Source organism: Bos javanicus, chromosome X (assembly GCF_032452875.1).
Source record: "Bos javanicus breed banteng chromosome X, ARS-OSU_banteng_1.0, whole genome shotgun sequence".
In the NCBI taxonomy this organism is placed as follows: Eukaryota; Metazoa; Chordata; class Mammalia; order Artiodactyla; family Bovidae; genus Bos; species Bos javanicus.
The window spans coordinates 81,847,622-81,870,666 of record NC_083897.1 but is presented as its reverse complement, the minus strand read 5'-3'; the positions used below and the strand labels follow the sequence as shown (position 1 = coordinate 81,870,666).

At 37.5% G+C, this 23,045-nt stretch overlaps 1 protein-coding gene and 1 non-coding gene across 3 annotated transcripts in view; one reads left to right on the top strand and one right to left on the bottom strand.

Annotated features, from left to right (window-relative positions):
• Positions 1 to 23,045, bottom strand: part of TEX11 (testis expressed 11) — a 203,776-nt gene that overhangs the window by 39,682 nt on the left and 141,049 nt on the right. For both annotated transcript variants that reach the window (XM_061409806.1, XM_061409807.1), the window contains exons 21-25: positions 22,877 to 22,917; positions 21,128 to 21,214; positions 19,694 to 19,764; positions 17,262 to 17,378; positions 11,367 to 11,439 (exon numbers count right to left, since the gene is read on the bottom strand). In XM_061409806.1, the coding sequence (XP_061265790.1) occupies positions 11,367 to 11,439; positions 17,262 to 17,378; positions 19,694 to 19,764; positions 21,128 to 21,214; positions 22,877 to 22,917 (389 nt within the window). The remainder of the gene's footprint in view (positions 1 to 11,366; positions 11,440 to 17,261; positions 17,379 to 19,693; positions 19,765 to 21,127; positions 21,215 to 22,876; positions 22,918 to 23,045) is intronic.
• LOC133243614 (small nucleolar RNA SNORA11) lies at positions 17,860 to 17,990 on the top strand. The gene has a single exon (XR_009735164.1). It is a non-coding gene; the product is annotated as a small nucleolar RNA SNORA11 (small nucleolar RNA).

The window sequence follows — 23,045 nt, the reverse complement described above, 5'->3', positions numbered from 1 at the left end:
TTTAGATCACAAGTGATCAAACTACAGTCTGTGGGCTGGCCATTTGTTTGGCAATAAAGTTTTATGGGAATAGAGTCATGTCCATTTGTTTAAATATTATCTATGTCTATTTTCCTGCCTGTAATGGCAGAGTTGAGTAGCTGTGTCTGAGACCCTATGGCCTGCTGGCCTAAAATATTTATTAATATTATTGGCCCTTTAAGAAAAGTGCCTTGACCTCTGATTTATACCATTTATATTTAATGCAATTATTGACATAGTTGGATATTCTTGAACTTCATTAAAATTAATTTTGTTGTTGTTGTGTTAGTTTTCAGTTGTGTCTGACTTTGCAACCCCATGGACTATAGCCTGCCAGGCTCCTCTGTCCATGGAATTCTCCAGGCAAGAATACTGGGGTGGGTTGTCATGCCCTCCACCAGGGGATCTTACCAACATCTTACCTACGTCTCCTACATTGCAGGTAGATTCTTTATCAACTGAGCCACCAGGGAAGCCCAAAATTAATTATACTTAGAACAGTTAGAAAATCAAGAAAAATACTATAAACTTCAAGATATTTAGTTCACTTAAAATGTTAAACTGATATTACATTGAGTTAATAAATGGATAATAGATACCAAGATAACTTTTCAGTAAAACCAAATACTTTCATTACTAAGCATAGTTTTAAGTTTATATACTATTGTTTCTTATTTTTATATGCTATAGAGAGGCAATATCTTTGGGTTAAAGAATGTGTTCATTTTTCCTCTTTAAAAGGGATGAAGGTAGTCAGAGAAAGTTGTGCTGTGTGTTCATGAACTCTGCTAGTCTGCTACACTACTAGTGAGTGAGAGATGGGTCTCAATTACACCTAAGTTTTCTCTTTGAAATAAAAATTATTTTGGTTAAAAGTACAATTAAAACAAGTGGTTGAGATTATATTATGAGCAATAGCGTCAAATGGATATATGCCTTTGTTTTTAAAGGAAAATGCAGTTTACTCCCAAATCAGTGGTTCTCAAACTTTCTGTTCTCAGGACCCCCATGTACTCTGAAAAACTTATCAAAGAGATTTTTCATATGCAGGTTATAACTATTGATATTTACCATTTTAGAAATTAAAACAAAATTTAAATATATTTCCTGATTGAATTAATTTGAGATGAAGTCACTGTGTGTTAATGTCAATTAAAAAGTAATTGTATTTTGAAAGTGAATGAGAAGAGGGAGGTGGGAGGGACGTTCAAGTGGGAGGGGACATGGGTAAACCTATGGCTGATTCATGTTGATGTTTGGTAGAAACCAACATAATACTGTAAAGCAATTATCCATAAACAAAATTTTAAAAAATGAATGAGAAGATTGTTTCACAGTTTTGAAAAGCTCCTTAATGCCTGACTTAACAGAAATAGCTAGATTCTGTATTTTCTTCTGCATCCAATCTTATTACAGTATCACACATCATGTAGCCTCTGAAAAACTGTCTTAGTCTTTTCATAAAGCTAGTTTTGACAGGCAGATCCCCTAAAAGGTTGTCAGTTTGTTCAAGAATATAAAAGAGCATAATGAAGGACAAATCTGGAAAGTAAATTTCATTTGCCCTAGTTTAAACCTGAGTCTAAAATAAAGCTCTGTAATGTATTAAAATGGAGCAAAGTTATCTTGATTTTTTTTGATGGGCTTGCTTCCTTAGTTTACTAAATGATGGTTTCACTTATACTACAAGTCTATTCTTTGCCTTGTATGTAATCTACCTAGATAGCAGATTTTGTGTTTTACCAGAATAATTTTTTGATCTTTATTATCTTTGTGATGTCGTTATTTTTGATCATTTAATGACAAAAAGATTAAGAAAAAAGTTTTCTAATTTATTGAAGAGCTAAAGTTCTTTAGAATTGTGTTATTTTCTACACTTATTTGTAAATGTGTTATTGTCATTTTGCTTAGATGGGTAACCAAGTACTGTTTCTCAGGCACCCACAATTGTATTTTAATCAAGTGCCCAACTGCCTCTAACAACTCTTAGTTCTGCCCTGAAAAGTCACATCCCAAATATAGAAAATATAAAACAATGTTTTCAGGATATCTTCTAAACTAAAATTATCTTTGAGATTCCCAAAAGGGCCCCTGGAAAACTGCAAAAATTCATCCTTTCTCCTCATAAAGAGAGGAAATGTAAGAAGTAATTAGGTTTGTTTGATGGGTTACTATTGCTAAGAGTTGCATGAGAAGAGTTTCAAAATCAGAAGAGATGCTTAGCCTTCTCTACGTTAAATTTTTATAGGTAAAATATTAATATAAAAATTTCAGAAATTTTACTCTTTATGGGCAGTTCCTGGAGATTTCTGACTGTCTTCTCTGTTCCTAGTATATTTTTACCTTCAGATAAACATAAATCATACATTTTATGAATAATTTTCAAAAATGGATAGAATATGTAGATAGGGGATCAACAAGGAAATAAGAGGATGCCAACAACACTATAAACCAATTAGAACTAACAGATGTTATATATAATACTCTATCCGACAACAGAAGAAAACACTTTATGCTCAAGTGCTAATGGAATATTCTCCAGTAGAGACCATATATCTGGCTACAAAATAAGTCTCAATAAATTTAATAAGACTAAAATCCCATAGAGTATATTCTCTGACCATAATGGAATGAAGCTAGAAATCCATAACAGAAAGAAAACTGGAAAAGTCACAAGTATGTGGAAATTAAACAACAAGCATTGGGCCAAAAGAAAAAACAATCACAAGAGAACTTAGAAAAATACCTAGAGATGGTTGGTAACAAAAACAAAACATAATGAAATTTATGGGATGTAGTAAAAACAGTACTGAAAGGAAGACTTGTAACTATAAACATCCATAAAGGAAGAAAAATTTTAAAGCAATACCACAACTTTAAACCATGAGGAAGTAGAAAAAAGAGCAAAACAAATTCAAAGCTACTAGAGAAGTGAAATAATAAAGAGCAGAGAAAAATGAATTGGAGGATAGAAAAATAGAGAAAATCAATGAAACCAACAATTTGAAGAGATTTAAAAAATTGACAAAATTTTAGCTACACTGACAATAAGAGAAGTTCATTATTATAATCAGATCCTAGTAATTCAAAGAGAGGCTTCAAAAGAGGGGACATTATAACTGACTTTACAGAAATAAAAAGGATTACAAGAGATTACTATGAACTATTGTATGCCAACAAATTATAGATTTCCTAGATGAAACAACAAATTCTTTTCTTTAATTTTTCCCTTAGTTTTAACCTAATGTCCTTTTTCTTTTAAAAATTTATTTTTAACTGGAGGATAACTGCTTTACAATTTACAATGTGTCCGTTTCTGCCATACAACAACATGAATCAGCCAAAAGTGTACCTATATTCCCTCCCTCTTGAACCTCCTTCCCACCCCTCACCCCATCCCACCCCTCTAGGTTGTCACAGAGCACCAGGCTAAGCTCCCTGTGTTATACAGCAACTTTCCACTAGCTATCTTTTTTATATACAGTAATGTATATGTTTCAATGATACTCTCTCAATTCGTCCAAAGCGCTATATTTTCCCCACTGTGTCCACAAGTCTGTTCTCTATGTCGGCATCTCTATCCCTGCCTTGCAAATAGGTTCATCAGTACCATTTTGCTAAATTTCATATACATGCATTAATGTATGATATTTTTCTCTGACTTATCTTGTATAACAGGCACTAGGTTCACCCACCTCACCAGAACTGACTCAAATTCGTTCCTTTTTATGGCTGACTAATATAAAGAAGGGTGAGTGCTGAAGAATTGACGCTTTTGAACTGTGGTGTTGGAGAAGACTCTTGAGAGAGTCCCTTGGAGATTCCAAGCAGTCCATCTTAAAGGAGATCAGTCCTGGGTGTTCATTGGAGGAACTGATGTTGAAGCTGAAACTCCAATACTTTGGCTACCTGATGAGAAGAGTTGACTCATTTGAAAAGACCCAAATTCTGGGAAAGATTGAGGGCAGGAGGAGAAGGGGACAACAGAGGATGAGATGGTTGGATGGCATCACTGAATCGATGGACATGGGTTTCGGTGGACTCCGGGTGTTAGTGATGGACAGGGAGGCCTGGCGTGCTGTGGGTCATGGGGTCGCAAAGAGTCGGACATGACAGAGCAACTGAATTGAACTGAATATTCCTTGTCCCCCTTCATGGATCACAGCCCGGTCATGGTGAAAGAGCTTGTGTAACTCAATGAAGCTATGAGCCATTCCCTGCAGGACTACCCAAGATAGATGGGTCATAGTGAAGAGTTCTGATAAAACATGGTCTACTGGAGGAGGAAATAACAACCCACTCCAGTATTCTTGCCTAGAGAACCCCATGAACAGTATGAAAAGGCAAAAGGATATGACACTGGAAGATGAGCTGCCCAGGTCAGAAGGTGTCCAATGAGGTACTGGGGAAGAGTGGAGGGAAATTACTAATAGCTCCAGAAAGAATGAAGTGGCTGGGCCAAAGCGCAAACAATGTTCAGTGTCCGGTGTCTGGTGGTGAAGGTAAAGTCTGATGCTGTAAAGCACAATATTGTATAGGAACCTGGAATGTTCGGTTCATGAATCAAGGTAAATTGGACATGGTCAAGCAGGAGATGGCAAGATTGAACATCAACATCTTAGGAATCAGTGAACTAAAATGGATGAGAATGGGAGAATTTAATTCAGATGATCATTATATCTACACTGTAGGCAAGAATCCCTCAGAAGAAATGGAGTAGCCCTCATAGTCAACAAAAGAGTCCAAAATGCAGTACTGGGTGCAATCTCAAAAATGACAGAATGATCTTTATTCGTTTCCAAGGCAAACCATTCAATATCACAGTAATCCAAGTCTATGCCTCAAACACTAATGCTGAAGAAGCTGAATAGTTCTATGATGACCTTCTAGAACTAATGCCAAAAAAAGATGTCCTTTTCATCATAGGGGATTAGAATGCAAAAGGAGGAAATAAAGAGATACCTGGAATAACAGGCAAGTTTGGCCTTGAAGTACAAAATGAAGCAGGGCAAAGGCTAACAGAGTTTTGCTGAGAGAACACACTAGTCACAGCAAACACCCTCTTCCAACAACACAAGAGATGACTCTACATATGGACATCACCAGATGGTCAATACCGAAATGAGATTGATTATGTTCTTCGTAAGTCAAAGATGGAGAAGCTCTATACAGTCAGCAAAAATAAGACCTGGAGCTGACTATGGCTCAGATTATGAACTCTTTTATTGCAAAATTCAGGCTAAATTGAAGAAAGTAAGGGAAACCACTAGGCTGTTCAGGTATGACCTAAATCAAATCCTTAATGATTATACAATGGGGATGATGAATAGATTCAAGGGATTAGATCTGGTAGGCAGAGTGCCTGAAGAACTATAGATGGAGGTTCAAAAACATTGTACAGGTGGCAGTGACCAAAAACATTCCAAAGAAAAAGAAATGCAACTAGGCAAAGTAGCTTTCTGAGAAGGCTTTACAAATAGCTGAGGAAAGAAGAGAAGAGAAAGGCAAGGGGAGCCAGACATCCTGGAGTATGAAGTCAAGTGGGCCTTAGGAAGCATCACTATGAAAAAAGCTAGTGGAAGTTATGGAATTCCAGCTATTTCAAATCCTAAAAGATGATGTTGTTAAGTGATGCACTCAATATGCCAGCAAATTTGGAAAACTCAGCAGTGGCCACAGGACTGGAAAAGGTTGGTTTTCATTCCAATCCCAAAGAAGGGCAATGCCAAAGAATGTTCACACTACTGTACAATTGCACTCATTTCACATGCTAGCAATGTTATGCTCAAAATCCTTCAAGCTAGGCTTCAACAGTATGTGAAGAGAGAACTTACAGATGTATATACAAGCTGGGTTTCAAAGAGGCAGAGGAACCAGAGATCAAATTGCCAATGTTCATTAGATCATGGAGAAGGCACGGGAATTCCAGAAAAACATCTACTTCTGCTTCATTGACTATGCTAAAGCCTTTGACTGTGTGAATCACAACAAATTGTGGAGAATTCTAAAAGACATGGGAATACCAGACTACCTTACCTGTCTCCTGAGAAACCTGTATGTGGGTCAAGAAGCAACAGTTAGAACCGGACATGGAACAACTGATTGGTTCAAAATTGTTAAAGGAGTATGACAAGGCTGTATATTGTCACCTTGCTTATTTAACTTCTATGCAGAGTACATCATGCAAAATGCCAGGCTGGATGAATCACAAGCTGGAATTAAGACTGCTGGAGGAAATATCAACAACCTCAGATATGCAGATGATACTATTCTAATAGCAGAAAGTGTAAAGCAACTGAAGAGCCTTTTGATGAAGGTGAAAGTGAGTCAAAAAGCTGGCTTAAAACTCAACATTCAAAAAACTAAGATCATGACATCTGGTCCCATCTCTTCATGGCAAATAGAAGGAGAAAAAGTCTAAGCAGTGACAAATTTTATTTTCTTGGGCTCTAAAATCACTGTGGATGGTGACTGTAACCATGAAATTAAAAGATATTTGTTCTTTGGAAGGAGAGCTATGACAAACCTAGATAGTATATTAAAAAGTAGTGACATCACTTTGCCAACAAAGGTCCGTATAGTCAAAGCTAGGGTTTTTCCAGTAGTCATGTATGGATGTGAAAGCTGGACCATAAAAAGGGCTGGGTGCAGAAGAACTGATGCTTTTGAATTGTGGTGCTGAAGAATACTCTTGAGAGCCCACTGGACTGTAAGGAGATCAAACCACTCAATTCTAAAGTGAACCTGAATATTCATTATAAGGTCTGTTGCTGAAGCTGAAGCTCCAATTCCCTGGTTACCTAATCGAAGAGCCGACTCACTGGAAAAGACCCCCAGGAAAGACTGAAGGTGAAAGGAGAAGGAGGCAACAGAAGATGAGATGATTAGATGGCATCACTGACTCATTGACATGAATTTGATCAAACTCCAGGAGACAATGAAGGACAGGGGAGCCTGGTGTGCTGTATGCTGTGGTCCATGGGGATGCAGAGTAGAACACTACTGAACAACTGAACAACCACAACAAATAATCCATCATCCTTGGAGCTATACCTAGTAGTCTTTGGCATATAATTCTTTTCATATATTGCTGGATTTTTTCCAGCTTCATTGAGATGTATTTGACATATAACATTATGTATATTTAAGGTGTACAATGACATGGTTTTATACATGTATATACTGTGAAATGATTACCAAAATAAGGCTAGTTAACATATCCATTACTTCATATAGTTGCCATTTGTGTTTGTGTGTGTGAGGGGTGAGAACATTTAAGATTTACTCTCTTGCCAACTTTCAAGTATACAATTCAGTATTGTTAACTACAGTCACAATGGTGTACATTAGGTCTCTCAAAACTTATTCATTCTATATCTAGAAGTTTGTACCCTGTGACCACCATCACATGTTCCCCCATGCCCCTGGCTCCTGGCAACCAACAATCTACTCTCTGTTTCTCTGAGATTTTTTTTTTCTAAGATTCCACATATAAGTTAGGTCTAACAGTATTTGTGTTTTTCTGTCTTATTTCACTCAGCATAATGTCCTCCAGGTATTCATCCATGTTGTTACAAATGGCAGGATTTCTTTCTTTTATAAGGCCAAATAGTTAATTGTGTGTGTGTGCATACATATACATATATATACATATATACATACATATATATGTATGTCATATTTTCTTCATTCATTCATCCTTCAATTAATACTTAGACTATTTCCATGTCTTGACTATTGTGAGACATGAACACGGGGATGCAGATACCTCTCTGCAATAGTGATTTCATTTCCTTTAGATATATACTCAGTACTGAGGTTTTTGAAGATGGTTGCTCTATTTTTGCTTTTTTGAGGAACGTGTACATTGTTTTCCATAGTGGCTGTACCAATTTACATTCCCATCAACAGTGCAAAAGAATTCCCTTTTCTCCACATCTTCCTTGTCTTTTCAATAATAGCCATTCTTTTAAATAGTTTTAGGTTCACAGCAAAATTGAGTGGAAAGTATAGAGCATTCCCATATATACCCTATCCCCCACTGCACACAACTTCCTCCACTATTAACATCCTGCACCATAGTGGTACATTTGTTACAATCAGTGAATCTACATTGACACACCACTTTTACCCAAATTACATGTTACATTAGGATTCACTCTTGGCATTGTACATTCTATGGATTTTGACAAATGTATAATAACATGTATATACCACTGTAGTATCATACAGAATAGTTTCACTGCCCTAAAAAAGTTTCTTGTGTTTTATCTATTTATTCCTCCCTCCTCAGTTCATGCTGACAACCAAAGATCTTTTTATTGTCTTCATAGTTTTGTCTTTTTTATAATGTCATATAGTTGGAATCATATAGTATGTGGCCTTTACAGATTGGCTTCTTTCACTTAGTAATATGCATTTAAGTTACCTTCATGTCTTTTCATAGTTTAATAGCTCGTTTCCTCTTAGTTCTGGACAATATTTCATTGTTTGGACATTCCACAGTTTATTTGACTATTCACCTACTGAATGGTATCTTGGTCGCTTCCAAGTTTTAGCAATTGTGACTAAAGTTGCTATAAACATCCATGTGCAGGTCTTTTCATGGACATAAGTTTTCAATTTATTTGCATAAATAACAGGGAGCACCGCTGCTGGATTGTATAGCAAGAGTATGTTTAGTTTTGTAAGACACTGCCAAGCTGTTCTTCAAAGTGGCTATACCATGTTGCATTCCTGTCAGCAATGAATGAGAATTCCTATTCTTTCACATATTCACCAGCATTTGGTGTTGTCAGTGTTTTGAATTTTTGTCATTCTAATAAGTGGGTAGTGGTATCTCATTGTTTACATTTGTAAGTCTCTAAAGACATAGATAGATATAGCTATATAAAGAGAATCTAGCTGTGTTCCTAGAATGAAGAAACTGATTTTCAGTAGACAGCTAGCATTCTGACATACTTTTTAAATAAAAGGCACTAAAGGTATAAATTTCACTCTGAGCACTACTTTAGTAATTTAGATTCTGTTATGAGGTATTCTAAGCATCATTTTCTAGATATTTTATATTGCTGCTGCTGTTGTTTAGTCGCTAAGCCAAGTCCAACTCTTTTGCAACTCAGTGGACTGTAGCCTGCCAGGCTCCTCTATCCATGGAATTTTCCAGGCAAGAATACTGGAGTGGGGCTGCCATTTCCTTCTCCAGGGGATCTTCCTGATACAGGGATCAAATCCAAGTCTCCTGCATTGGCAGGCAGAGTCTTTACCACTGAGCCAGCAGGGAAGCCCAGATATTCCATAGTTACTTTTGTTTTTTAAAATGTCCAAGTGGTAAAGCATTCTGTTTCCTAATTCCATTATTAACTTCTAGTTTTACTGCATTGTGAAGCATTGTGGTCAGATAATGCTATTTGTTTTATTTTTAGAATTTATTCAGGTTTTTTTTTTTTCATTCAGGTTTTTCTTGTGATCAATTCTATCAATGTTCAAAGGGCACATGAAAAGAAAATGAGTTTTCTATTATCAGGCTGCTGCTGCTGCTGCCAAGTTGCTTCAGTCGTGTCCGACTCTGTGCGACTCCACAGACGGCAGCCAACCAGGCTCTGCCGTCCCTGGGATTCTCCAGGCAAGAACACTGGAGTGGGTTGCCATTTCCTTCTCCAATGCATGAAAGTGAAAAATGAAAGTGAAGTCGCTCAGTCGTGTCTGACTCTTAGCGACCCCATAGACTGAAGCCTACCAGGCTCCTCCATCCATGGGATTTTCCAGGCAAGAGTACTGGAGTATAAAGTATTTTTTCAGGCTATCTGGTATATTTCTATTAAATCTTCCATACTGAGTATGTTATTTAGGTATTTTCTCTCCTTTCTTTTTATTGTTTTTATTCTTCTAAATGCCTGCCATAGATTGAGATAGGTGAATTAAATTTTATATGTTTATGTTCTTTCTTGTAATTCCTATAGTTTGATATAAACATTCATCAAAGGTATCATGAATATACACATAAAATGACAGCCCAATAATTTTTAAATATAAGGAAACCAAATTCACCATTTTTTAAAATAATACACAATGACCAAATGGATTATTCCAGAAATCCAATGATGACTTAATTTTAGGAAATGTATTATTATTATAATTTAAGATATTAATACTTCAAAAGAGAAAAACCATGTAATGATCTCTAGAGAAGCTTAAAAGACACGTAATTTGGGACTTCCCTGGTGGCACAGTGGATTAGAATCCACCTGCCTATGTAGAGCACACAAGTTCAGTACCTGGTCCAGGAAGATTCGAAATGCCACACAGCAGTTAAGCCTGTGCCTTACAACTACTGAGCCTGAGCTCTAGAGCCCATGGACACCAACTATTAAGCCTGAGTGCTGAAGCCCATGCACCCTAAAGCCTGCATACTACAATTACTGAGCCTATGTGTTGGTTACAACAACTGAAACCTGCACACCTACAGCCTGTGCTCCGCATCAAGAGAAGCCACTGAAACAAGAGCCTGTGTACTGTAACAAAGAGTAGCCTCCGCTCATCACAACTAGAGAAAGCCCGTGCAAAGCAATAAAGAGCCAGCATAGCCAAAGTAAATAAATAAATTAATAAAAAATAAAAGGCATGAAATTCAATTCAGTATGTATATATTTTTAAAAAATTCTAACTAAAACAGGAATAGATGGACACAATATAATAAAGTCTATATAATAATACCATCCTTAATTAGGATACCATAGCAAGCTACTATATAGCTTCTAATGGTTTACTACTACACAGGTTATTTCATTACAAAATGTTAACAGTATCTGATATTATCATTGTGGTTTGGAAGATTCTGTATCCTACATTTAGTCAAAGTCAAAATTTGTTTAAATTAGATATCAAATCCAGTGACTTAAGAGCAATAAAGTCATATTGAACAATGATGGTACTATTTTTATACTCAACACTACAATGAAAATCAAGATTAAAATATATTCTTGGGACTTCCCCTGGTAGTCCAGTGGCTAAAACTCTTTGCTCCCAATGCGGGGGCCCAGGTTTGATCTCTTGTCAGGGAACTAGATCCCACATGCCACAACTGAAGATCCTGCATGCTGCAACTAAGACTCAACACAGCCAAGTAAATAAATATTTTAAAAAATATTCTTACTCTAAGTAGTGTGTCAAAGATTTAAAATACAAAATACAAACATAGAGTGGGGAAAAGCTAGTTCTTAAAGGATCATTTGGCTGGTCATCAAGTATTTCAGTGGCACAAATTTCTGTTGATAAAAGACTAGGTTATTCAGATCCGAAACCCCCTTTATAACCATGTTACCATACTCCCAGTCCCACTGTACCTGTTGTTTTCAGGACATTCCAGATGTCTCTGCATTTACGGATCAGATCAAGTGCACGATTTAGGAAGCAGTTCTGTTTGGTAAGAAAGTAATGAGAAAATTAGTCTCAACCAAACAAAACTTTAAGCAAATAAAAATCATATCATTAAAAGCAGTAAAAAATTAAACTAGAAAAATCGAAGTATAAACTGAATATTTTTGGATTTATATATAAATATTAGCCTCTATTTTTTTTCTCTTTCCTTTTCTCCCCCTAGTTTTATTGAGGTACAATTGATATAACAGCACTGTTTAAGATGCATAGCATAATCACTTAACTTATAGGAAATTGAGGATTAAACAGAAAATCTTGAGTAGTATCAATTTTAATAATCTAGGACAGAAGAAAATTGCTTCCAGAATGGTGATATGAGGAGATCTATGGATCTTCTCCCCAGCAAAACTACCATAACTGGTGAAAATGATAAAACATAATCATGTAAAGTCTCAGAAAATTGCCCTAAGGGCATATATTAATAGCCAATGGGGAAACATCTATTCCAGGAAATCTTCTAAAGTCTCAGTAAGAACAGTGAGTACCTGTAGCTGTTGAGCCATGATCTGGCCAACTCCCCTCCCCAGTTCAGTATGATGTAAATGTACTTTAGGTGGGTATAACCAAGAGGATAGGGCTCACTATACCCTCAGCTTCCAGGCTAGGGATGACCGTAAGGGGCATGTTGCCAGGACTTCTCATTCCCCTCCCCAAGACCTGTATTGCATGAATATGTGCTGTGCTTAGTTGCTCAGTCATGTGTGACTCTTTGAGACCCTATGGACTGTAGCCTGCCAGGCTCCTCTGTTATGGGGACTCTCCAGGCAAGAATACTAGAATGAGTAGCCTATCCCTTCTCCAGGGGAACTTTCTGACCCCGGAATTGAACCAGGGTCTCCTGCATTGCAGTTGGATTCTTTACCAGCTGAGCTACCAGGGAAGCCCGAGTTCTATTATAAACAAGCACAATTAAGAAGCCTGGCACTCTTTTCTTCTACCCAGTCCCTCCAAGCACTGCAGTTGAAAATACTGGGTCACAATGGCCCTCACCTCAGCTTCCTTATAAGAGAGTTTCCATGCTCATAGAGGCAAGTTAAGAATGTTAGGGACTATGACTTTTGCTAGATCCTGATTTACAGAGCTGTATTGTCATTCTGATACAAATGGGTCATGGTCCCTGCCTCTAGCTCCAAAGCAGTGTATAGAGTTTCTGCTCAGGAGGAGAGGAAGGTCATCAGAAGAGTGAGCTCTGCAGTCACCCTAAAGAGACTGACTGACATTTATTGAAATAGAGCTTGGGGAAGTTCAAGTCTAAAGACACTATAAAAAAAAAAAGTGAAGATTTTGGTGTGGGCAGTTAAGAGGAAGCTGGTAACTCAGTGATAATGACAAGCCAAACGGTAGAATACAAGTTTACAGAGAGAACTAAGGGGAAGAGAAAGCTAAGATTACTTACCCCTTCAAAGGGGCCTTACATTAATTGGATCAGACTGTGGAGCAATTTATACCAGAGTATTTTCAAACGTGCATGCGTGCATGCACACATGCACGTACATGTGCGTGCGTGCGCACACACACACACACACACACACCAGTCACCTAGTAATTCATCAAGCCTTACACCTGTGTATGATACTAACAGAAGACCACTCAGAAGCTTAACGGAGAAGGCAGTGGCACCCCACTCTAGTACTCTTGCCTGGAAAATCCCATGGACGCAGGAGCCTGGTAGGCTGCAGTCCATGGGGTCGCTAAGAGTCAGGCACAACTGAGCCACTTCACTTTCACTCTTCACTTTCATGCACTGGAGAAGGAAATGGCAACCCACTCCATTGTTCTTGCCTTGAGAATCCCAGGGACAGGGGAGCCTGGTGGGCTGCTGTCTATGGGGTCGCACAGAGTCAGACACGACTGAAGCAACTTAGCAGCAGCAGCAGCAGAAGCTTAACAGGGTGATCATGGAAAGCGATACTCAAAAATAACCCTGCTAAAACTACTTTCATTCCTTTCCAGAGGAGGGGTCATGGTGACTGCAAAGGCAAAGACTGCGATCTCTGAGGAATAACATTAGATGCTCTATACTATTATACAGCTGCAGAAATAAGACTGCACTGAACTAGCCCAGACAAGTCACTAATCAAACAAACAAGCACATATTAACAAGTCCCAGAGAGGGGGAATCAGTACCCAAAGATGTTCCAAAATATTATGCAAAATGTTCAGTTTTCAACAAAGAATTATAAAATATGCAAAGAAACAAGAAAGTATGACCCATACACAGGAATAAAGTAGGCAACAGGAACTGACTTTTGAAAGGTCCAATATTGGAAATTAGCAGACACAGGTTTCAAAGCAGCTGTTTCAAATATGTTAAAACAATTAAAGGAAACCACACTTAAAAAAGGAAGGCAAGATGACAATGTCAGGAAATGTAGAATATTGATTAAAAAGGCAGTGGGATAATATATTCAATGTGATGAAAGAAAACAGGCAACCAAGAATCTAATACCCAGCAAAATTCTCTCTCAGAACTGAAAGAAAAATAAAGAAATTCCCAGATTAAAAAAAGTTGCATCTTTTTGCTAGCAGAACCATTTACAAAAATGCTAAGAGAAGTTCTTCAGGCTGAGAGCATGTGACACCAATAGCAATTTGAATACAAATGAAAAAACAAAGTGCACTGATAATATATTTCTTTTCTTATTTTAAAATACTGTGTAAAACTATGTATAGTTTATTTTTATACCTAAAAGATATACACAGACCATTTCATCAACCCAAGAACAAATTAGATTCTTTCTCAAGCACACATGGCACTTTATCCAGGACAGACCATATGTTAGACCACAACACAAACTTCAAATACATTTAAAATAACTTGAAGTCAAAGTATGTACTCTGTCTACAGTGGAACAAGATTAGTTCTTCTACAGGAATTAAGGCCTCTATCTAGGTGGAGGATGATAACCTTAGGCTGAGGACAAGCATGTGGACCCCAGACTGGTTGGAACCAGAAGGCTAGTATCAGACTGAGATGATGACCATTCTATTACCTCACCACCAGCCAATCAGAGAAGAGCTACATACTCTGCAGTGCCACTTCCCCAAATGTTGCCTCAAAAAACTTCCCTGAAACCCACTGGGGAGTTCAGGTCTTCTGAGCACGAGCCACTCATTCTTCTTGCATGGCCTTGTAATAAGCCTTTCTCTGCTCCAAACCCTGACATTTCAGTTTGTTTGGAATGAATTTCAGTTTGACAACACCCTTACTTATAAAGAAGCCAAAACGGTTGTTTTGGTTTTGCTCTGAGGCTTGTAGATTTTTTTTCATCTTCTTTTACTATGGAAAAGTTTCTAAAAAGAGGTCCCTTTACTACTCAGAACAAGGGCTTTATATCCTTTATCTCTAGTAACTAGCAGAGTACTTGGTACTCACATGTTTTTTTGAGTTGAACTCAACAATGGAAAAGAAAGGAAAGAAAATATGTTGACAGAGATGTATTGATAGCTTGTTTCAGATGTGAAGAATCATATAAAAGAACATATTAACAGAAGGAACAGAATTAAGCAGCAAGAAGGATTTTGGACCAATTGGAAAGAAAAGAAGCTGGCAAGTATGGAAAATTAGGAAGTTTTCTTTGGCTAGGTAAGAGAAAAAAACCAGAGAGATCCAGAAGTTAAAATCATACAAACATGCTAGAAGTCCAATTTGGTGACAAATTTCCTAACTTGAAAGAAGGAAGGAAAGAACTAAAGACAAATGAGTGAATACTCTGGTATACGGGAGAGTGAGATACTGATGTTGCTATCTCCTTAAAAGGTGTAAAGTTTAAGCTGAGAGTGGGATTCAGGCAAAAGTAGGTATTTTGTTTTCTTGTTGTTAAAACTGAGTTAATGTGGATCACAATAAGCTGTGGAAAATTCTGAAAGAGATGGGAATACCAGACCACCTGTCCTGCCTCTTGAGAAACCTGTATGCAGGTCAGGAAACAACAGTTAGAACTGGACATGGAACAACAGACTGGTTCCAAATAGGAAAAGGAGTACGTCAAGGCTGTATATTGTCACCCTGCTTGCTGGGAACCCTGGCATGCTGCAGTCCATGGGGTCACAAAGAGTGACTGAACTGAACTGAATGATAAAATATTCAAGAATGTGGGTCAAAGAAAGCAAATGCAATTGAGTGACAATAAATAGTTCAGTTCAGTTAGTCATGTCCGACTCTTTGTGACCCCATGGACTGCAGCATGCCAAGCTTCCCTGTCCATCACCAACTCCCTGAGCCTGCCCAAACCCATGTCCACCGAGTTGGTGATGCCATCCAACCATCTCATCCTCTGTCGTCCTCTTCTCCTGCTTTCAATCTTTCTCAGCATCAGGGTTAGAGTTTCAGCTTCAGCATCAGTCCTTCCAACGGATATTCAGCACTGATTTCCTGTAGGATTGACTGGTGGGATCCCCTTGCTCTCCAAGGGACTCTCAAAAGAGTTTTCTCCAACACCACAGTTCAAAAGTATCAATTCTTTGGTGCTCAGCTTTCTTTACAGTCCAACTCTCACATCCATACATGACTACTGGAAAATCCATAGCTTGGACTAGATGGACCTTTGTTGGCAAAGTAATGTCTCTGCTTTTTAAAATGCTATCTAGGTTGATCATAGCTTTTCTTCCAAGGAGCAAGCGTCTTTTAATTTCATGACCGCAGTCACCATCTGCAGTGATTTTGGAGCCCAAGAAAATAAAGTCTGTCACTGTTTCCATTGTTTCCCTATCTACCTGTCATGAAGTGATGGGACTGGATGCCATGATCTTAGTTTTTTGAATGTTGAGTTTTAAGCCAACTTTTTCACTCTCTTTTTTCACTTTCATCAAGAGGCTGTTTAGTTCTTCACTTTCTGCCATAAGGGTGATGTCATCTGTGTATCTGAAGTTAAGTTGCCTCAGTCGTGTGGGACTCTTTGCAATCCCATGGACCGCCTACCAGGCTCCTCTGCCCATGGAATTTTCCAGGCAAGAGTACTGGAGTGGGTTGACATTTCCTTCTCCAGGGGATCTTTCCAACGCAGGGATCGAACCCAGATCTCCCTCACTGCAGGCAGCTGAGGTTACTGATACCTCTCCCGGCAATCTTGATTCTAGCTTGTGCTTCATCCAGCCCAGCATTTCGCATGATGTACTCTGTATATAAATGAAATATCAGGGTGACAATATACAGCTTGATGTACTCCTTTCCCAATTTGGAACCAGTCTGTGACAATAAACAAGTCAGCTAAATAATTCCAGATGGCTAACAAAACTGTGGAAGTGGAACTTCCCTGGTGGTCCAGTGGTTAAGAATTTGCCCTGCAATGCAGGGGGTGTGGTTTGATCCCTCCTTGGGGAACTGAGTTCCCAAATGCTGAAGAGCGACTAAGTCCGTGTGCCACAACTACTGAAGTGCATGCCACACCTAGAGAGTCCATGCACCTCAACGAAAGATCCTGTATGTTGCAGCTAAGACCCAACACAGCCAAATGGGAAAAAAAATGCTGTGGAAGTAAATGTGTTTCCTTAGAGAATGTGTGAAAGGAAACAGAAGTAGAACAACCTATGGACCTGTGATCACAAGGAGATGATGAAGATAAAGAATATTTAAAAGCAGATTCACAAAGAGCGGTCCGTGGCAAGGGGCATTTTAAAAGAAGAGGCTAAGCCAAATATTACCTTTCCTTAGAAAGGAATTACAAATCTTTGAAATCAAGATATCGCCAGAATGGAGGAAAAAATTCTAAAAAGAGAATCAAAAAGAATTGCATGAAGGAAGGCAAACATACCAAACAGCACACTGAATGCTTGCATTTTCTTTGAAGGTTGCACGTTACCTGTTCAAAAGCTGTTGAAGCTCTTCTCCCTTGCTGTAGATCAACTGCAGCTGCCATGAGTAGACATGTTTTCTGTGCAATCAGAATTACTTGATCAGAAGGACAAAACAGGGACATCTGATAAGAAATAACCAGAACATCAATGAATAGGGAGAATTCTGCCAGGTGAACACAAACAATCAGAATGAAAATCAGCAACATCCTGTCTGAATGACAAAATTCAGCTGGAAAACCACATCTCACCTTAACGATGATATCGGCTATAACACTGATTTATGGTTTTAATGTTATATTACTTTCTATTTTTTAGCACTTTTTGAGAGATTAAAAAGCTTCATTTCTTCAGAATTTTCCTCTTTCCCAGTGACAAGTACTGTCATTTGGCCCTGTATCTTTATCTAGTGATTTACTTCTTGGCTTATGTTGTAATTTCTAAGTGATTTTTCCCCTGGCAAATAGATTTTCCCTTTGCATTGAATAGAGCTGCAATTAGTACCTATATTGTTCATGGCTGAAAGAGACAATGTCAAATCTTGACAGGCATTAGGATAACTTCATCATTAAACCTTGTACTCTAGCTTTAGAAAAAAACTCCCATGGGGTGTGCTTAGAGTAGGGGGCCTGAAGAAATGAGTCCTCTGTTTATAACACACCCAACAGGAATCTGGGTTCATTGTGACAAGGGGCACAAAACTTGTGGCCTTTCTATGAACAAATACCCAAACACATGTCTCTCTGTAGCTCCACATGGTTGCTGGTAGGACCAGTAGGGCTCAATACTGGAAGAAAACCTACAGTATTTAATAGAGAAGTTTGCCACCTAGAGCTGGTGAGGTACACACATGAGTGGGCCATGGGTGGTCTTATAAAGGCTTTGAACCTCTCTTTCCAAGGAAAGAAAAAGAAAAAATAGATTGCAACAGCATGCCATTCTGGAAAACATAAAACTATGGAGACCATAAAAAGATCAACAGTTGCCAGGAGTTTGGGGGGAGAGGGGAGATGAATACACAGGGTACAGAAGTTTTATGAGCAGTGAAATACTGTGTATCACATTATAATGATGGATATATGTCATTGTACTTTTGTCTAAACCCACAGAATATGCAACACTACTCTCACTTATTAAAGCAAACCCTATGGTGAACTGTGGACTTTGGTAATTATGATGTGTCAATGCATTTCGTTCTTGGTTTTTTTAAAAAAGGTACCACTTAGTTAATAATGGCTATGCATGTGTGGGAAGGGGATATATGGGAAATTTCTGTACCTGTCAATTTTGTTGTAAACCTAAAACTGGTCTAAAAAGTCAAAAAAAAAAAAAAAAGAATTAACACTCAGGGTAGACATTTTTGGCAAAACTTTTGTTTCCCTTTCATGTGTGTATACATATTACACACAAGATTAACAAAGTTTGTAGGCCACTCTAGCCAAGTTATGCTGGCAAATAAAAGCACAAATTAACCTCAAAAAATAACCTCCCAGCATTGTACTACAATAAAATTCTAGGCTACTTAGGATTCTAACATGGAATTCTACTAGTGCTATCATAAATGTCAAAACTAAAACTGATTTACCTCATTAAATGGCAATTATACTTAAATTTTCAAACATTATTTCTTATGCTCCCCAAATATTTAGTGATCATAATCATCACCATCACTTAACTAAATAGCATTTCAAGATACTCAATCTCGACATCTCAGGTAACTCATATATAAGGTGAAGGAGTTGTGCTAGATTACCTATATAGTCTTTTCCAGTTCTAAAACATTTGATCTATGTCAACATAACAGATTTCATACTCCTGAATGTGTATGAGGGATATTCTTTACCACCTCCCCTTTCATCCTCTCATCAATGCTTGTTCCTTTGCCTGTCATTTAACCTCTACCTTGCAGGCTAATGACTATTTTTAAGTGCTTATAATTGCAAAACAAACTCAAATCCTTATACATAGAGCTTGCTCTCAGAAAAGTTATAAAGCAGATCTAAACTTCTTAGCATCCTTTTAACCTCCTGTTGTCCCCAAATACCTATTCTATATTCCTACAGACTTATATCCAGAACCGTTCCTAATGTTTTGGTAATTTACAACTTCTTAGAGTATTTCCTTCTAAAAATAGTTAGATTTTTATATAGGACTTTGAGAGACTGAAATTCCTTCAAAGATAAAAGAGTAAGTCTCTTATGGTAGAACTTTACACTCCAGGATGGTTGTTTGTGATACTGTGGTATGGGGAGATCTACCTCATGTTCTCATATTATATCCTCTAGGGAGCAAATTCTCCTTAGGTCATTCCTGCTTAAACGTATATTAAGAGTTCCTAGATTAAAAGCCAATCTCACTCTATACTTAGTCCTTGACTATAGCCATAGGGTCATATCCTTGTTGTGGTTCATACATGAGATACCTGTTAGAAGAGACTTACCTTGTAAGAAAGTACAAAAAATTCTCTCATTGACAGTGGATCTTTCTCACACTGCACAGCCAAGTTCCAAGCTGAACATTAACATAAAATAACATAATTATGAAAATTCACTGTTTATTCTGTACCATTATAATCTCCACAGATTTATAATCTCCACATCCTTAATATTAACATACTAATGTGGGGTTTCTCAAGGGTTAAAAAAAGCTAACTTTAGGTTTTTAGAGAAATTTTTTCCAGGTAAACTTAGAGACTTCTATTACTTCCAATCTTTAATTCTAGGACAATGACTAATGGCAATAGTGTTGAATTTTTTTTAAAATCAGGGATATACAATAAATTCTTAGTTGACACGAATCCATCTAAAAAATGAGTATCACATTGAAAGAAAGTTAAAATTAAGCAAAGATCAGGTATATTAGACTCAACGTTCAGGAAAACTGATGGAAAGATTCACATCTTTCATAGAGCTGTGGACATCCCCATTAGGCAACATTCAGCATGATCTTTATCTTGAAAAATCAAAATTAAAATTCAGTGAAACAAGTATTGAGAAATAACTTTTTGAACTTCTAAAACATCAAAGTCATTAAATCTTTCTGTAATTTAAATGTTTTCTATTTTCCATTATACACATAAGTTTCCCAGAAACCAGATTGTTGTATTTATTCCCTTTTCTCCTAGAGACCCAGTAAACCCCATAAAACAGAAAAAGGTTCATGAAGAACCAGTTAACCTTATAACACTGATGCTTAATTGCTCTTGCTTACTTATCACTGGAGTGTAAATTTTATAAATAGAATCTGCATAAAGTAAATTGCATAACTCATAACCGTATAACGTGATGAATTTTCATCAAGTATATAATATCCATGTAACCAATCCAGATCAAAGATCTTTATCATTACCAGAAACCCAGAAGCAATCCCACCTACCCTCTTCAAGTACTACTCCCTTCAAGGGTAACCACTATCCTGAGTTCTAAGACTGTAAATTAGTTTGCTGGCTTTTTGTTTCTTACTATATATAAATGGATCCATGCAGTATATACATAACATCTGGCTTCTTTTGCTCAACATTCATTTTGTTGTGATTCATTCATATTGTTGCATATAGTTTATTTTTCAGGATTCACATTTAGAGATAAATTGGGCATTCTAGAACAAGTTTAGGAACATAACCTTGGAGACCTGCAGTTCTAATTCATTATTTTATTCTTAGATTCATTTCAATAGAAAATGAAGAAAACTAACAGTGAGTGCATGGTATGTCCCAGGTTCCCCATTTTTTATAGTAAAACTGAGATTAAACAGTAAAACTGAGATTAAGCAAGTTATCCTTTTACCCATAGCTATAAATTTAAGAGCTAGAATTTTAATCTGTCTGATTCTATCACCCCACAATGTTTCGCTTAGCCACACAATTTCCTTTTACCTGTTTTTCGAAACCAATGAGCTTCGTTAATCTTAGAGGCTAAAGTCCAGGTTTCTCCTTCAAATAACTGAGTAAGGTTCAGGAGTGCTGCATCAAACAAGAAAATCTGATATTGAGGTCTTTTACTTTATACTCTAACAAAGTTGTTAATCCTGCTTTAAAAACAGTCAGACATGAGCCTGGATTTAGAAAGTCCTTTTTCAGTGTGTGTGCATGAGTGCATACCAAAACAATTAAAATGACAAAAAGCATTACCAAGCTCTTATAAACTGTTAATTCAAACTCTGGAGAACAAACACATCTTTGGAGAGATTTTTAATTAGAGCAATCATTCACTACCTGAGATAGAAAGATATGATTTATGTGTAAGGAAAAAAATAGAAATAATCATTTAAAATACTGAAATGGAGATTGAGGATTGGAAAGATACTGATAGGTTAGCATAATATTTATTTACTGAACTCCTAAGCAAGCAAAGTACAGAACCAAAATCTGTTGTGATCATCAGAAAACATTTATTACATACTCTTGTGCCCTTCTGAGAGAGAAGAATGCCAACAGTAAACATTCCTCTTTTGAAAAGCTGTGGTTTCTAAACTGCTTTGTTACATTTAACAACCTGTTGACAGATATTTGAGGTGTAGAAGTGAACTACTGCAATAAATGGGATAGAATTCCTAGGATATGGAGTTTTTGGTGTATTTTAGACTTAAGGAAATTGGTACATTGTTGTTATTTAGTCGCTAAGTCATACCCAACTCTTTTGTGACCCCATGGACCGTAGCCCACCAGGCTCCTCTGTCCATGGGATTTCCTAGCCAAGAATACTGGAGTGGGTTGCCATTTCCTTCTCTGAGGGATATTCCTGACCCAGGGATTGAACCCACATCTCCTGCACTGCAGGCAGATTCTTTACCACTGAGCCACCAGGCATGGGCAGTAGAAATCAGAAGACCTATTAGGCAAAAGCAACACCAAGAAAGAAAGCATGGAGTTGGAAAAAGAAATTCAATGGAGCTAGGAAGTTAGCTGAATGAAGTGGGCAGGCAGGAATTATTGGTATACAGAGGAGGTGACATAGACTTGGATAGATGGATAGTGACTATAGTGAAGTCGCTCAGTCGTGTCCGACTCTTTGTGACCCTGTGGACTATAGCCTACCAGGCTCCTCTGTCCATGGGATTTTCCAGGCAATAGTCCTGGAGTGGATTGCCATTTCCTTCTCCAGGGGATCTTCCTGACCCAGGGATTGAACCCGGGTCTACCGCAATGTAGACAGACGCTTTACCGTCTGAGCCACCAGGGAAGTCCAGATAGATCGATGGACAGCCTCAAAATAACAGAGTAAGCAATCTGAATTTGATGCAGAGATCATGAAAATTAGTGGGGTTCAGAGTGTTTTTGTTTTGATCCTTTTTTACCTGTTCATTTTCTAGGTTAGAATCAAGTGGAAACAGAGATGGAAGGCAGGTAGGGAGGGAGGAAGGAAAAAACAGAAATGTCTTTTTAAAAACTGTAATAAAAACAGAGCTGAAATCACATTTGGAGATGAATGCTAGTGACAGCAAACTTTTCTCTGCTTGTGAATAAAGAAACTAGATATACTGCTGTGACAAATGTTAGTAAAAACATGAAGCTTAACTCAAACATGAAGCCTGAGGCAGTGTGCTCAATATACTTGGAGAATTTATATATTGATAGAGGATAGAGGCAAGATGAATGAGTGAAAATAATCAAGGAGATATTTACCTGTATTGAAGTAAGCCAAAATTCTATCCATTTCTTGCCTTCTAAAAAGTAAAGAAAAGAGTATTTTCCTGCTGTTCCAAAGCTTTACTTCAGAAAAGTATCAAAAAGAGACTCTATTTGTACCTGAGAGCTTCTCAAAGAAAATGCAAAATTGTGAAGTTTGTTGCTC